Here is a 16,094-nt window from a genome sequence, read left to right as displayed (position 1 = left end):
CGTGCCCAGGTCTCTGCTTTCGTCCCGCTGTTGGTACCAGATCTCCCTCCCTCCCCCTGGGTCTCTGTGGCTTGCGGCTGAAGCTGCAGCTCCATCTCAGTGTGTTATCAAACGTGTCCTGGAAGAGTGAGGCCTGGGGCCAGGCAGGGGAGGAAGGCCCTGACAGCGACGTGGCTGACCGCCAAGCTGGGAGCTGGACTAACACGGGGCGCATCGAGTTGGGTCCCTTTATCAGCTATTTTCAGCAGGAACAAATGTGGATATACCTAAGAGCCAAACAAGGGAGATGGTGACAGGGTACCCCACAACCGGACAAAAATGACTCCGGGCCCACTTTCAATGTCAATCCCCAGTACAGACCAGGCGCATGAAGAACTGGAAGGAAAAGGAGACGCAATTAATTATCAAACTTTAATTGATAGACTAATCTTACAGGATAAACAATAATAAGACAGCTAGTCAAGGTTACACTTTAAAAAAAAAAAATTTTCCAGCAGCGCAAATCTAATAGACTAAATACGTTCATCTCCTCCCAAACAGGCATTTGATTAAAAACAAAAACCAGAACAGAGTGTACACCACAAGGAAAACATGGTACTTACGTACATTGTCAAATAAATCTGCAGAACTCGTTAGGAAAGAAAGAGAGATTCTTAGAAATTCAGAAAGCAGTAGAACCACCCAGCCTGGCAGGTCAACTGACCAGATGTCAAGCGCACTGGAGGGCTCCTGACCACCTGCAACTTCAGAAAGGCCACCTGGCCCCGTGAAGAAGGGAACAGGTGCCAGTCCTAACTGGCGATGACTCGATCACAAAGCCTGAAGACAAAAAGACTATCCTTTCCAAGACAACAGGCCAGGAGAGAAAGAGGCACCCTCAGAGGACGGGGTGGGAAGCGACCTGGCCTTGGCACACGGGGTCCTGCCTCCGGCAAAGGGGGCGGGCCAAGTGTGAGCGCCCGGGACCCTTCCTCCAGGCACCTGGTGAAAGGGAGAGTAACAAGCAAGGCAGCTCCTTCCAGCTGAAATCCGGCAACTGAGCAGCGAAAGGAGTCTCCCTGGCCATCAAGGAAAGCAGGAGCCCACAGAGGCCTCACCTGGCCCACCACATCCGCGATACAGCAAAGTGCACCCTTAGCTCAGCTTGACTCATTTTACAAAGAGCTGACGCTACTTGCAAAAGGCCCATCATCAATTAAAACCGAATACCAGATAGTTGAATACTGAATACCAGAGAGTTGGAGCAAGTCTCGAGACTGTCTCTGAGTTTTCTGAAAAGGCTGACTGAAGCAGAGCTGAGGGGCAGGGACACCTCCTCACTACTCTGCCACGTGGCGGAGGGGAGGGAAGGAAAGGCTTGGTGTCCTGTGGACAGGCTGCCAGCTCCAGGAGAGACAGCAGCCTCACCCGCCTGCCCGCCCTCGGAGCCCCGCGAGGGGTCCTGCCCCCGCGAAAGCAGCCCAGGCCGCCCCCTCCCCAGCGAGGACTCCGCGCAGGGAGAACCCTGAGGGAGAATGAACCCCGTGATGCTACTGAAGGGGGAGGAGCGTCTGAGTTTGCTAACACAGATTCAGTCAGTACCTCCTGGACCGTAAGAAGATGATGACAAGCCCGCTCACGGGCCGAGTGACAGACTAGTGAGTGCTGCTGGGACCCAGGCGCGGCTCTAACCAGACGCTCCCCCCGGCGGCTCCTCTGCTCACCGGGGCTTCCCACAAGGTCTCCACATGGAGGGGGCGGCCAGAGCCCAAGATCAGGCCAGCACAGTTTGTGGGCTCTGGAAAGCAACGCTCGAACAGGTTCACACGAAAAGATGTCATTTACAGTATTTATATAGAAGATCTCCAAGTAAGGAAAAAAGCACCATTTTTACTTCAAATAAAAAGGCTCACACAGGCTTTGGTCCTATCTTGAGACGACACCGGCCTGAGTGAGAAGCGGTTTGGCCCTTGGGGAGCAGGGAGATGGGACGCACGCTGTCACTGGGAGGAGGGGGCGCCAGGTGGTGGGGGTGGGCGGGGGGCAGCCACATGAGGGAGGAACCTGGTAGGAAGGGCCTTGGGGAGCAGCCCCGCAAAACGGGGACAGGACGCCTGCTTCAAGAGCGGGCATGTGGCACTGTCAGGACAAGCCTCCGGGACAGGCAGGCTGGCCAACGGAAAGAGCAGCATTCACACCGCGATGCCACTCCGCGAGCACGTGAGGCCTGTCAACCGCAGAGCGAGGCTTCCACAAGCAGCAAAGACGTGCTCTTTCCTCCAGGGACTGCGGGCTGACAAGGACACAAGAGCTACAGGTACTGCTCCTTTTGCAAGGGGTGGAAAACAGGCCGTCTCCTGGATGCTACACTTCCCAGATGAACTTGTGCTCCCCAGAAAAGCGAGAGGAGATTTTCCTGCGTAGATCTGTAATCTGGCATGGACGACACCACGAAAAGCAAGAGTCGGTCTGGATGGGCTGGATTCTTGAACTACAGCTTAGAAGGGGAGGGCGCGGGAGATCACCATGAACTGGCTCACAAGGAATAGTCATCTTAGGCGAACACATGCTAATACATTTCACAGAAAGAAGGCTAACAGTCTAGAATCCAGAATGTGAAGTTTGGGACATCTCTTGCCCAACCTTACTATGAGGGCCTGCACCAGTGAGAGGAGAATCGCAAAGACAGCAGCAGAGCAACAGCGAACAGCACAAAGGGTATCATTCACCAAGAGACTGTCCCTCGTTCCAGAGTCAACCAAACCACTGGGAGACGACAGAACTTCACGTGGACAAAGGACGTTAAGGGCTAGACCCGGAAGAGGGAGAGCTAATCACAAAAGCCATTTATCCCATTTTCGATGTTGAAATCCATCGGCCAACCCACTAGGTCGGATGACTTCTTGAGAAAGGCAGCATCTCTAAAACCTGGGATGAAGGACACTTGAACATAATGCATGAGCAGAAGGACCAGATGCAGACGCGTCACTGAAAGAATCGTTGGACTGCTGAAGGATTTCTCAAAACTTCTAACGGAAGGAGGAAGGATCTGGGTCTGTGGCTGTATGGCTGTATAACTGGCGTCCACCGGGCTCCTCTCAGAGGGGCCTCTGTCGGCACACCCATGCCAGGCTGGGCCTCAAAGCCGAATCAGCGAGGGCTGCAGGCAACTGTCAAAGCGGCAGTGCCCTCTCCCCAGAGATCGGGGCCCAAAGGGCAAGACGTTCAGACTGGAGTGGCTGGGACACACTCCGCTACTCAACAAATACCAGAGCCCGTGTGAGCATCCCGACCAGACCCCCGGCTCTTCCTCTCCTGCCATGCATTCACGAGCAGCAGCGTGGCGGGAGGGAGGCTGGGCAAGGAAGTGGTGATGAGGTACGAAAGGAGGAACTGACATCTTTGGGTTTTCAGAAACAAAAATTCCCATCTAGGAAGTGAGAAAATAAAAAGGGAAAGAATTCATTCTGAATCAGTGGACAGAGAAATATGGCTTACTAACCCCCACATTTTGCATACAATTTTATATGAAAAAGAAAAAAAAAACCCCACCCCCAACTCATCACAACGCAGTCCAAATGTTTGCAACCAAAGAGTTATGAAAATATTTCAGGTGAAATCACTTAAACAAAACCCAAAAAACCAGAAAGCTTTTGATCATCCCTTTCTAAACACAATTGGTAGATCTACTCTCAAACACACTTAAGAGTATTCCACACAACATGTTCAGAATTCAGATTTATTGATTTCCACCGTATTGACTTTTAAAAATGGTATGAAGCTGACTGCAAGAAAGGGAACCGGTGATTTTAAGTTAAAATTAAGCTAATGGTGAAAGTACATCACCTCTGGCTTCAGTCACCACATCACCTCAGATTGGATATAGATATTTTTGAACAAAGTTCCAGAACTCTGAAATCCAGGGATGCTGCAGGCCTCTCCCAGCAATGTCCTTCACTTTGGGTCAGTCTCCTGGGCCAGAGGTGAAAGTGCTTTCAAAAATACTGCCATTTCCCCAGCACAGTGTCTTTGATTGCATCCACATATTGAGTTGGAACCCAGTACACCCAGTAGTAAGAGGCTTCCGTGGGGCCCAACTGAAACGCCTGGAAGGGAAAAAGGAAAACCAAGCGGTACTTCAGAGGTCGGGAGACTGAGCAGGCAGCACAACAAACACGGGGAGGCTGAGCAGTGAGCTCATTATTTGGGAAAAAAACAAAACAAGTGTGCACATGGGAGCATTCTCCTGTCAGAAACAAATGAGTAAATAAAACAGAAAAAGCTGTGGGAGCGTTAGGCATAGCCGATCCTAAAGCGGTGGTTCCCGAACTCGCATGTGCGGCAGGGCCAGCTGGGCGCTTGTTAGATCAGACTGGGGGCTCCAGCCCTGAGACTTCCTGATTCCAGAGAGCTGGGGGCCTGAGGATCTGCACGTCTAACAAGTTCCCAGGTGAGCTAATGCTGCCGACCCAGAGACCAGTTGGAGAACCACTGCCCTAGGCAAACTGCCACACATGCACGAGGAAACAGACGGGAGTGTTGAAAGCAGCACTGTCAGAAATGATAAAAACCTGGAAACCACCTACATATCCATCGGTTAAGGGAACGCAAAATTAAAAGTGACCTACTCATATGAACACTGGATTTACTTTTACAAGGTATGAACTGGATCTAGAGTGAATACAGACAGATCATAATGTCGAGCCAAAAAAAAGCAAGTTGCAGAACGATACATACCATGATACCATTTATGAAAACTGAAAAAACACAAAACAATACTGTATCTTGGTCATGGATACACGTGAAAATAAACGCATAGAGATGGGAAGGATCCACGTGATAAATCATGACAAGGGCAAAGGGGGAGGGGAAGACAATGGGGACATATTCACTGTTGATGGATTTTCTTTTATTTAAAACAAGACTGAAAACAAGTTACAAGATATTTACAACAGTCATTTCTTGGTTGATGGATATATGGGTTTGTTATAGTACTCTTGGTTCTTTTGGGTACTCTTTTAACATTTCTCTAAAAATGAAAAAGCACAGCCACCCTTTTCTAAGGTGGACTGTGAATCTAGTGAAATGGCACCTACAAAGAGGGAATCGATATCTTCATTAAGACAAAGGCCAAGGCACTTAATGGTGCTTAGAAAAGAAAGGGATCAATTAGAACCCACCTCTGCCAGCAACAGCTCCAGAGAGAAATCGGCATTTAAACTAAATGCGAAGGCATTAGCCATCCACACCACCTCCTTAAAATATGTCCAAAATGGTCCATGCTACTTGTTGGAAGTTCCTTTCCCCAGACTGTTTGAAAACTGTGGCTATGAGCCTTATGGAGTCAAACTGGTGGGACAAACTTTTCAAAAGGGAGTAGGTCCAACTTTTAAAACAGAAAAAATAACTGAGCAGGTGAAACCAATCACCTGTAATCCTTTAAGGACTACACAGAGACTAGCCCGAGGGCCTCGGAGGAGCCTGAGTCATCACCACCTCTACCAGGAGGGTACCCAGGGCTGCACTGCCAGACCCCCAGAGGGCAGCACACGGACACGACTGGCTGACTTCCTAGAGCCAGGGGCCCCGCCATCTGCCGAGAGAAGGGTCACAACTGGATATGCCCTCTTCAGGGAGTTTCCAACACCTCCCTCTACCAAGAACTCTGTACGCCAGCCAGCGGCCGCTCCTCCTGGGACGGGGCTGACATTGCTACCGCATGGTCGCCTCCTCAAACTGAGCAGGGCGGGCGGCCCCACTCGCTGCTCAGGTCTCGTCCCTGCCACAGCGACTTTGGAGCGAGGCGGCCCAACTTCACTTTTAAAGCAGCCCTTTCACCAGCGCTGGGAGAGCGGAAGGGACCGGCCTCGCTGCTCAGGGCTGCTCGTCCTGCTCTGCCCTGCAGACCCGGAGAACGTCTCCAGAGCCCCTGTCTGCGGAAGAGCAGCCGCTCTCCTGAGCGCAACTCCAGGCAGAACCAGGTCAAGGTCCCATCCTCCCCAAGGGTCCTCGGCCACTCAAGGGCAGCCCCCCGGGGTAGGCACCTCGTGGCAGAAGGGGGCAGCCTGGTGCCCTCACAGACGCCAAGGCTAGTGGGAGGTTCTGTTTCATACCTGAGACAAAACTTAAAATGAAGACCCACAAGCCATTAACCTCCTCTTTGCATTTATTTTCCTGGTCTAAAAACAAAATATTACAGATATGAGACTCTCAAGAGATAAAAATGTATCCCCTTTAAACTGCGTCAAGGTGGTGGGTGGAGCAGGGTTGGGGGGGGGGGGTGGTTGCAAAATCAACAGAACTAGGAGTAGGTCAGGGATTAAGTTCTAAGAATTGGAAGACAACAGGAGGATCTTAAGACTGTTGTCTTCTCAACACTGAGCTTTCTCCTCAGTGAAGAGCCTCTCCCTGCTGGAGGGGCAGAAGCGGGAGTCAAGTGCGCACGAGGCCGCCCGGCTACTTACCATCATGTGGTAGTCCTCGTGTCCTTCGATAGGTTCACTGACCACGTTTTTAATGGAACCCATGGGCAATTTCTCAGTCCGCTCTAAGTTGAGAGGGATTACAGAGATTATTAAAGGCCCTCCCCACCCCAGGCTCTACTCCTGTGACTCAGGGGTCCCTCCTCAGGGCTGACGGCTGGGGGACCCACCCCCACCCTCCAGGGACAACAGGACAGCATTCTGGTCAGTGCGCCTCAAGCCCTGTTTGGGAGGTGGGGACTTCCTAGGAGCAAATGGGGAAGAGGGCTTGGCAGGTGTGCATTAAAAGTTTCCGAGAGCATAGATAGAGCTATCCTGGCGTTACTCTGTGGAGCCTGATGACTGACAAATACCTAGGAAACTCCCCTGCACCCTTTTCACCAGGCCCAGCCCTGGCTGAGGTTTTAGTGCCTGGGATAGTCACAGGGACCAGGGGGAGGCAGCCGTATCCCCTTGCTACTTGTACAGGAAGGGGGCTGCTTGGGGTTTTAAGACCAGTTTCTATCCCTTGATCCTGCCCACTCCCCCTCCCAGCCCCCTCCCTCCCAGTCTCCCACCCAGATCCACCTCACTCCCCCTCCCTCCCAGTCTCCCATCCTGATCCTGCCCACTCCCCCTCCCAGCCCCCTCCCTCCCAGTCTCTCACCCAGATCCACCTCACTCCTCCTCCCTCCCAGTCTCCCATCCTGATCCTGCCCACTCCCCCTCCCAGCCCCCTCCCTCCCAGTCTCTCACCCAGATCCACCTCACTCCTCCTCCCTCCCAGTCTCCCATCCTGATCCTGCCCACTCCCCCTCCCAGCCCCCTCCCTCCCAGTCTCCCACCCAGATCCACCCTCACTCCCCCTCCCTCCCAGTCTCCCATCCTGATCCTGCCCACTCCCACTCCCCCTCCCAGCCCCTTCCCTCCGTCTCCCACCCCTCCAAACACACACACACTTGAACAAGTTCTCTGAGAACATTCATAACCTCTTCTGGTTAACTCTCAGGACGCACTTATCACATCAGGTCAGAAGACCCTCTGCAGCAAGTTTGAGGATGGCAGGTAAGAAAGAGGAGGCAGCGAGGCAGGAGTGACATGAGACCGGAGACAAGCAGCAGGAAAGGGGGTGGCGGCGCCTGTGCAGCAAAACCACCGCCCAGAAGCAGCAGACACCTCAGGGGCAGGGAGTTTCCGCAAAAGCTGAAACCATGCTGGAAAAAACTCACTACGGCTTTGCACAAAGCAAAAATCGAAAAAAGAGATAAGCTGACAAAACCCCAGGAATTTAGAGCCCTGGACTGTCATCTAGCTGGTGGCTTGAGACATGTAACTTCTATCCTACAGGCCTTGGTCTCTGAAAAGGGGGGTGAGGAGATGGGGCCTGAAGATGCTCATTCAGATTTTGACTTTCAATGGCTCTAATACAGTGACCCACAGGCAGGATCTGACCAGCACTGGTCTTTTAAGATGGAAACTGTTTTAAACATCACCCATTTTGATTTGTCCAGAGATTTCACACAAAAACATGGACTCCTGGCTTCTCTTGAAAACACAGAAGATTCAATAATCCTGGGCCCACATTCCTAAGTGACAGCAATCGGCTAGATTAGAGACCCGAGCACCCTACACACAGGGCACGTGCTCCCCATGGGAGCTTCATGAGGTCACAGGTCCCATCTCCCGCCTGGAGCTCATTCTTCTCACCCCGCCGGGCCCGAGGCTGTCGGTACTGCCTCCCACGCATGCTAGCAAGGACAGTTTAAGCCACAAGCAGGAGTCATTGCATGCCACTCCATAAAGCACCCCGTTGAGAAAGACATCAACTAGCTGCTGGGACGGTCACTTCAGCAGAAAGATGAAGCCAGTGGCTGGAAGCCAACTCCCAGAACAAGCCGTCCTCCTAGGACAGTGCTTAGGACACTCAGGGTGCAGGACTCCTGGGCCCACAGTGAGAAGAAAGCTTGACGGACCCTGACACCACCACCTGGGTGGGAATGGAAGTCCTGGCCCTGGTCACCCTTTGAAGATGTGCATGTTCAAAGCCAGGTTCTTTAATGAGGCTGGTGAGCCATGAGGCTCTCAACAGCTCTGAACCCTGATCCACCAAATTCTTCCAGAGCTCTGCATTAAGGCCATAGCAGAAAGGTGGCAGCTCCTACGAGCTGAAACAAAACCTCTAACATACGAAAGGGAGGCTGTCATTAGCCCCAGCAGATCTGTTATTGTTTCCTATAGAACTTTACCACCTGGAAACACTCCCTAGGAACCAACGAAGGCTTACACACTCAGTCCTCGTCCAGTTCCCCTACCTGCCCCCACCCTCCCGGCCAGCAGCCTTGATCCCGGCCTCCCAGTAGGCTGCAGGAGTGAAAGTGCAGGCCAAGGAAGAGGCAGGGTTCCGGCAAGTTTGCCGATGATGGAGAACTAAGCCAGCTCCCCTGCAAGGCATGAGTAAGTGAGGATCTGACAGAGGTGGGGCAGCTCATGACTGAAGAAAACTGATGATGTGCCAGGCTCTGTGGAAAAGAATGACCTACAACAGAGTTCAAAAGCCCCTGGGAAGACTGGGACAGCCCTTAAGTTTTATGCATAACTTGCCTTGCCCATGTAGTGAGAGTCAAAAGTGAAAAAGAAGACTGGGGCAAGGAATCACAAAATTGTTAGAAAACTCAAGTATCTTGGTGGTTTAGGTCTTTGTTCATTTTAAGAATCAAGGATGGGTTAAAAATGGGAAACCCACTTTCACATTTTAAGATGATTAAAATCTCATTCCCCGTCACTCCTGCTCCAATTATTTTCCCTAAAACTTTGGTCCCATTTTGGGATTCTCTGGTGACTCAGATGGTAAAGAATCTGCCTACAATCCGGGAGACCTGGGTTCAATCCCTGGGTCTGGAAGATCCCCTGGAGAAGGAAATGGTAACCCACTCCAGTATTCTTGCCTGGGGAATTCCATGGACAGAGAAGCCTGGTGGGCTACAGTCCGTGGGGGTGTAAAGAGTCGAAAACAACTGAGCAACTAACACCTCCTTGGCCCCATTTTAAGCAGAATCATACTAAACGGCCTATGCCTGAATCCAGCTAACCTTCACAATGCATGCCACCATACTTCTCTTTACATTTACCTCCAACACTGAATACCTACACTGCTGGCCAGAAACAGGTGAACTGGGCATGTCTGGTTCCCTCCAGGAATCTGACGGGGGACAGATAAGTCTGAGAGTAACGAGTGCTCCAGGGATAAAGCCGGTGCTCTGTGAACAGAAGCGGCAGCAGTTCATTTATGGGGGGCGGGCGGCAGGGGTGAGATATCAGGGAAGGCTTCCTTAGAAGAGCATGTTTAAGTAGGACCTTGGAAGATTTTTGTTAATAACAGGAACAGGAAGTAGGCATCCTGGGCAAAGGCCCAGCATGACCGAAACATGAGCTGTGCAAAGCATGGTGGGAAGCTCACGGAGTGATGCAGCTCAAGTACGAAGCACACAACAGGGCAAGTGGGGCAGGAAGCCGGGTCAGAAATCTAAACGTGAACCCCACGGGTGAGAATACTGGAGACTAGGTTGAGGCATCTGAACTTGGCCTTAAAGAGCCCAAGGTTTTTGAGCAAAGGAACCAGTGAGGAAAAAGCAGTGTGGAAGATGGACAGGACAGAAGAGATCACAGATGGGGCTGGCATAGAGGTTAACTTGCTTTAACAAAGTTCACAGATGCTAGGAATCAACAGGCACAAGAGAGGGGGAAAGAGACGCAAATAGTTCCGGAATGTAACTGACAAGACTCTGAACCATCTGGGGGAAGGGAAAGGGAGGACAGTCAGAGATACTTCCCAGCAAACATCATGCCTGACTCCCGGACCCAGGCAGGGCAGGTGGGGGGGTAGCAGGGGGCAACGAGGCAAGGAGAGAAGGCAGGTCCCGAGTCCAGGCAGACTCTGATCTACAGGGGCCAGGCAGGTGACGCACAGGAACAACGCTGGCTACAGTAACAGACGGACGGGACAGTGAGGACCGCAGCACGGTCCACCTGCAACGGCTACTCGGCTCCAGCTGATCTCTGTCTGCCGCATGAAAACATACGTCCAGAACGGCTAGATCTTTTGCTTCTTTTCAAGAGAAGCCAAAACAAAAAACGAACAAACAAAAAAAACCCTCATCCAGTGAAATCTCCTGACTTTCACAGAGACTGTGTGTAAACTCAGAAAACTCTCGTCCACAGACAGGACCTGGCCCTCACGCCACATGTTTGGAACCTCTGGTTCTGGCTGCAACTGAAGAGCCAACGTTTGATGGACGTTTGATGGACTGAAAAGAATGAGGGAAGAGGGCCCAAACAAGAGGCGAGCATCAAAAAACAAAATCTAAAGCATGCAAAGCACAGTGGAGAGAGATTCCAGACTGAGGAGCAGAGGTGAACCCGAGCCCAAGCCCTGCTGGGTGCCAGAGGCAGCGAGCCAGGAAGAGGCGAGGGCAGCCCATACCTTTAGTGCCGATCCACAGCTGGTCTTGTTCTAGCTTAAAGGTAAGCCTCACTTTCCCTCCAGACTTGTTGTACATGCCGGACAGCGGCACAGCCGGCAGGCGCTCCTAGGGGCACAAAAGCACGATAAAAGAGAGAGGAACCAGTAACGTGGCGAGTTAGGAGAAGACAGGAGCTGAGGACACGACTGCAAGAACCTCAAGAAAGCAGAAGTGGAGCCTTTTTCAGAAGGCTCACAGAGGAGCTTGGCTTACCTGAGCACCCTTAACAGACGGCATCACGTCTTCAGGTTTTCCTTTATCCAACACTTTCCTGTGTTGCTGTAAGTTAGAAAAAGATAATTACATGAAACAGCTGACTGCATTTCTGTCTTTTACTACTTCTTTGAAAAACAGGATGAAGCAAGCCTTAGTATTTTGGTTCAAAAGCTTGTCCTGACTACAGATTATGGGTCCCTGACACTCCAGGGCAGTGCTGTCCAGCAGAAATTTCTGTGATGGGAATATTCTGTATCTGTGCTGTCCAAAACAGTAGCCAGACCACTTGTGCACTTGAAATGTGGCTAGCGTAAGAACTGAATTCTTAATATCACTGAATTTTAATCAGCCACATGTGGCTACCATAGTAGACATCAAAGCTTTAGAGCAATCAAGCTTTCCAGATTGCTAATTCACATAAACTCAGCTTCCTTCTCTCCCGCCACCAAAATCACCATTGAAAAGACTACACAGCTAGCTTAAGGAGAGCCACAAAGGGTGCTTGCTCTCCTGGCAGGTACAAAATGGGGACAGCCATTTCTGCCAACTCAAACTCACACAGAAACCTGTAAGGATGTGACAATCAGCTTAGCTTCCTAGAAGGGACATTTCTTCAACAAATGGAGATTCAGCCCACTGCAGAAATCTTTCCCACTACCCCACCCTCAACTGAGCTAACCAGAAAGCTCAAGAGCCACTTTTCCAAAGAGAAATGTTAACTGCTCTACAGCCTGACAGTAAGCCTAACTCCACTCCCTCCTCAGGAGTTTGAAGCGGCTCATAAAGGGTTCTAATTAGGCATGTGGCCCCTGAAAACTGCTCTTGCCTGGCCCAAATGCCTAAGTCTTGTTTCCTCTCCATCTGTGGCTTTAGAGGTACAGTCGTTGTCTGGTCAAGCTAGAATTGTGGGTAATGAGTGGGTAGAGAGTAAACATTTCATTGAATTTAAGTACCAGGTGGCCACAAGCCAGTTCAAACCCTCACTAGCATGGCGGAAACCCTCTGGTTAGGAATAACTAGAAAAGTGCCAGACCACTAGCAAAAGGTCACTCTACGTATCAGCCCCAGATTCTTGAACAAGCTGATGAAAAGCTAGGAGAATGGGTCCCTCTCATTAGGCCACCTTATGTCTCATAACCGGCATCAATGGAACAAAGTTGTGTGGCTTAGAAGTTTAATTTGACTCATACATCCCAAGTACCTTTTGAAGAATTTTCCCTTCACTGTGGAGAACACTTTTAAGCCTGTTAAGCTACCATTAGTAACTCAAAACCTATATTTAAGAAGTCTGTTACGCTCCAAGGGCGTGACCAGGGGAAAGATTCATGTTTGACAAGTTCCTATTTGACAATTTCATACATCATGGCAAAGGAAGATAGGAAAATGGAAATGAACTCAACTGGTTCATATCACCCCATATCTAGAGGGGAAAATATCCAAATAAACACCTTTTAGATGTGAACAAAGGTTTACAACCCCTTATCTGAAACCCTATGGACAAATGTTTTGTATAAACATAACACAGTTTTAAAATACATTACATGATATTCTTTGCGGGGGTCTTGGAAAGCACCTGTCACCAAACGTGTTAACATTTCTAGGGTAAAACATGACCATCGATGCTAATTCTGGTCGGGTGTTACTGCCTAATCTGTAAGAACACTTTTGGTTTTCAGGCTTGGGCTTCTGGTAGCACATGTAAGGGATTATAACCTGTGACCCAAAATTGTGTGTCACACTGTTGGCCGTGTGCCTTGATGCCTGAGGTCACTGAAATTAATGTTGGTCAAGATCAGTCTACTCTCTGCAGGATACAGGTTGAGTTGAGAATATCTATTATCCTGGAACACACTAAGAGTGTCCGGGAGGCTCTGTAACTACAAGCGCAGTTTGCTGGGTGATAAGATAGCAAGTGACCGTTCTTTCAACCAGTTCCCTCCACAGTGAAACACTCTTACTTTTCCCAGTTGCAAAAAACAATCTGAATGGCTACAGTGAGCACAAAACAAGGCTGGATCTCTTCAATCTGAAACAAGCAACAGAGCATGTGAAAAATCAGACCCCCATTTCATGACCAGGAAGGAGGGAAGAAAGAAAAAAAAAATCAGGGTAGTTATCTTCCAAGTCAGCTTCGTTTGGCTTCCTGAAACAGCCAGTTTCAGAGGGACTGCTGAAAGCTACTGATTTCCCTACCTATGGAGAAAAAGGCTTGTTGACTTGGGGGAAGCCACAAGCCAAAAAAACAAATGTAAGCATCTGTATGAAATGGAGGATTAATTCTAATAGGGGCACTTTTCTCTGATGCTAAATAGGAGAGAAACCCGCATCTGTTTCCTTTCAATACCTGGTCTGAAGCCTGCCTTTACAAAGGCCTCATCCTAAAGTAGGTAGACTTGAGACACACTGACCCGCCAGACGAGACAAAGATGCAAATCTCAGGTAGTTGTCACCTCCACTCAACAGCCAGCCGCACCCAACTGCTGCCATAAATTTCCATCATGGGCCCTGTCCGAAAAGGAGCTTATTCTAGAAAGGAGACAACCAGCCTAGGCTCGCGAAGACAAAGCCTCACTCTTCCTAGGACCACCAATCACACAACAGACTCACTTTCTGCCTGCAGAGGGGCTCCTTCTTGTTCTCTTCGGCCTTTGCGTCCTGCTGGGCAGCATCTTTGGGCGTGTTTACTGCTAAAACATCATTTATCGTGGAGCCAACCACCATGATCTTGGCCCCGCTGGTCACTTTTATCTCTCTCAATGTCTTATCCTCAGGGACAAGTCCCTTATACATGACTTTCTGCATGGCAGGCGGGAGACCTTGGGAAAAGGCAGAGAACAGTGCAAAGAAGAAATGAAAAATATTCTTTGTACAACAGACCCGTAAGTGAATACTGCTTTATTGCTAATCACTGTTGTGCACTTAGGCAATTTACAACCTCTCTGAGCCTCCAGAACGTCATAAGAGTGATGACAATAGTTCCTTCTGTATGGATTTGCTTTAAGGACTAAGAGATGGAACAAATACACAGCATTAAGTGCAGCACAAGGTATTAAGTAACCGATCAATGTGTGTGCTCAGTTGTGTCCAACTCTTTGCGATCCCGTGGACTGTAGTCCACCAGGCTCCTCTGTCCTTGGAATTTTTCAGGCAAGAACCCACTTGAGTGGGTTGCCATTTCCTCCTCCAGGGGATCTTCCCAACCCAGGGATGGAACCTACATCTCTTATGTCTCCTGCACTGGCAGATGGATTCTTTACAGCTAGCGTCATATCAGGGCTTCCCTGGTGGCTCTGTCGGTAAAGAGTCTGACTCCAATAGAGGAGACCTGGATTCAATCCCTGGGGTGGAAAGATCCCCTGGAGGAGGGCATGGCAACCCACTCCAGTATTCTTGCCTGGGAAATCCCATGGACAGAGGAGCCTGGCAGGCTACAGCCCACAGGGTCGCAGAGAGTTGGATACAAGTGAGCGACTAAACCTACCTACCTAGTGCCGTATCAGGTATTATTCCTTCCAAGTAGTTCCTCAATCACCCTGTGACTCAAACATTAAGTGAGTGCCCACAAATATCATGGATATAGAAACCAATAAGGTTTCTGTTTTTATGGAGCTTACAGGCTACCCAGAGAAAGTTTAAAAAGGAAATCATTTCAAATGGAAAAGTGCTGTAAATAAGATAAATCTACGTAATAGGAGCTTCTGTGAAGGGGCCAGCGTGATAGCCACCAGCAGTGTTTCCCAAACTTCCCTTATTAGAATTACCTGAAACATTTGCTAAAAATAATTCCTGGCCACATTCCAGACCCACTGACTCAAACTCTCCAGGGGGAAGGGCCTAGAAGCTGTAAACTTAACAAATGCTTTAGGTGATTTTATTAGAGATGTTAAAAACAGGAGTTGGAAACTTGGGCCTAAGAAGCAGAGCTGGGCCTCAAACCCAGCTCAGCCGATTGGCTCTGATTTTGGCTCTCATTTTCCCCATCTGAATAACGGGCACATTACTACTCACTTCGGCAGGCTGTTGGGAGCATTGAGAAAACTGATGTAAGAACACAGGCAACGTGATACCTAGAGCACAGCATATACCCAGTGGGCAGGTGCGGCGGGGAAGGCTGTCAGCGCCACGGGGATTACCTGTAATTGAGTGAATCTTCTGTTTCAGCTCGGAGCCCGTGCTGTCCAGGGGAAACTTGACGTCGTGTTTAGTCTTGTTCCAGATGATCTTCAGGTCCACCAGCTCCCTGCCCGCGCCGCCGCCCGCGTCCTCGCCATTGCTGACCGAGGCCTGGGCCGCGGGGTCCCCGGGGGGCTGGGCCGGGGCCGGCTGCAGACTACCTCGAGCGGCGCTGGAGTCCTCGGCCGCCGCCCCCGCCGCGGCTTCGGCCTCCACGCAGTTGAGGGACCGCGCGGGCGCCTCGGTCGCCACGGTCTCGGCCTCCATGTCCATGCCAGGCTCCTCCATGCCTGCAAGGGGTTTAGAAGGTGGACGCTCGCCGCGGGCTGGGCCTGGAACCAGACTCTGCGCGCGAGCCGCCGGACCAATGTGCCCGAGCAGGGTTACTGCCCACCCCCAGTGCCGGGCCACGTCCCCTAGGAGCGCCCGCTTCATCCCGGCCCGACCCGGGCGCCCGCCACCCCCTCCACACTCACCATCCGGGGCTCCGGCCGCCGCCATGATGATTGTGTACAACACCCACCGTTCCCGCAGAGGCCGCCGGGAAAAGGCGAGCTGGCTGAGATTGGCCCCCGCAGCAGCCCCTAATCTTGCACAGCCTGGCCGGAAACAGGTGGAGGTTTCTATGGAGACCCGCCTCCTCCGCTTCCCCGGCCCGGCCCCTGCCACGCTTTAGCTTTCGAGAACCGAGGGGGGCGGGCCCGGGAAATCGCCCGCTTGCTGGGCTCTGCCCCCTTGAGGCCGA

General features: G+C 50.9%; 1 protein-coding gene across 1 annotated transcript; it reads right to left on the bottom strand.

Moving 5' to 3' along the window:
- Nucleotides 1-392: 392 nt before the first annotated feature.
- UBFD1 (ubiquitin family domain containing 1) lies at nt 393-16,070 on the bottom strand. The gene is made up of 7 exons (XM_061153013.1): nt 15,826-16,070; nt 15,310-15,639; nt 13,784-13,992; nt 11,174-11,239; nt 10,921-11,026; nt 6,444-6,526; nt 393-4,085 (listed from the first exon to the last, which is right to left on the bottom strand). The coding sequence occupies exons 1-7, from the start codon at nt 15,848-15,850 to the stop codon at nt 3,975-3,977; spliced, it is 930 nt and encodes a 309-aa protein (XP_061008996.1). The 5' UTR covers nt 15,851-16,070; the 3' UTR covers nt 393-3,974.
- Between the last annotated feature and the right edge of the window lie 24 nt (nt 16,071-16,094).

This window comes from Dama dama, chromosome 10, assembly GCF_033118175.1.
Source record: "Dama dama isolate Ldn47 chromosome 10, ASM3311817v1, whole genome shotgun sequence".
Lineage (NCBI taxonomy): Eukaryota > Metazoa > Chordata > Mammalia > Artiodactyla > Cervidae > Dama > Dama dama.
This window is presented reverse-complemented; position numbering and strand designations above follow the sequence as displayed.

Bases quoted from the DNA above. Each gene is read 5' to 3' on its own strand.
- UBFD1 (XM_061153013.1), bottom strand. From the start codon at position 15,850: ATGGCGGCGGCCGGAGCCCCGGATG. The intron at 11,027-11,173 runs GTAAGCCAAGCT...TTGTGCCCCTAG, and splicing joins CGTCTGTTAAGGGTGCTCAG to GAGCGCCTGCCGGCTGTGCC. The intron at 6,527-10,920 runs GTATGGGCTGCC...CTCTCAACTTAG, and splicing joins GCTGTGGATCGGCACTAAAG to AGCGGACTGAGAAATTGCCC.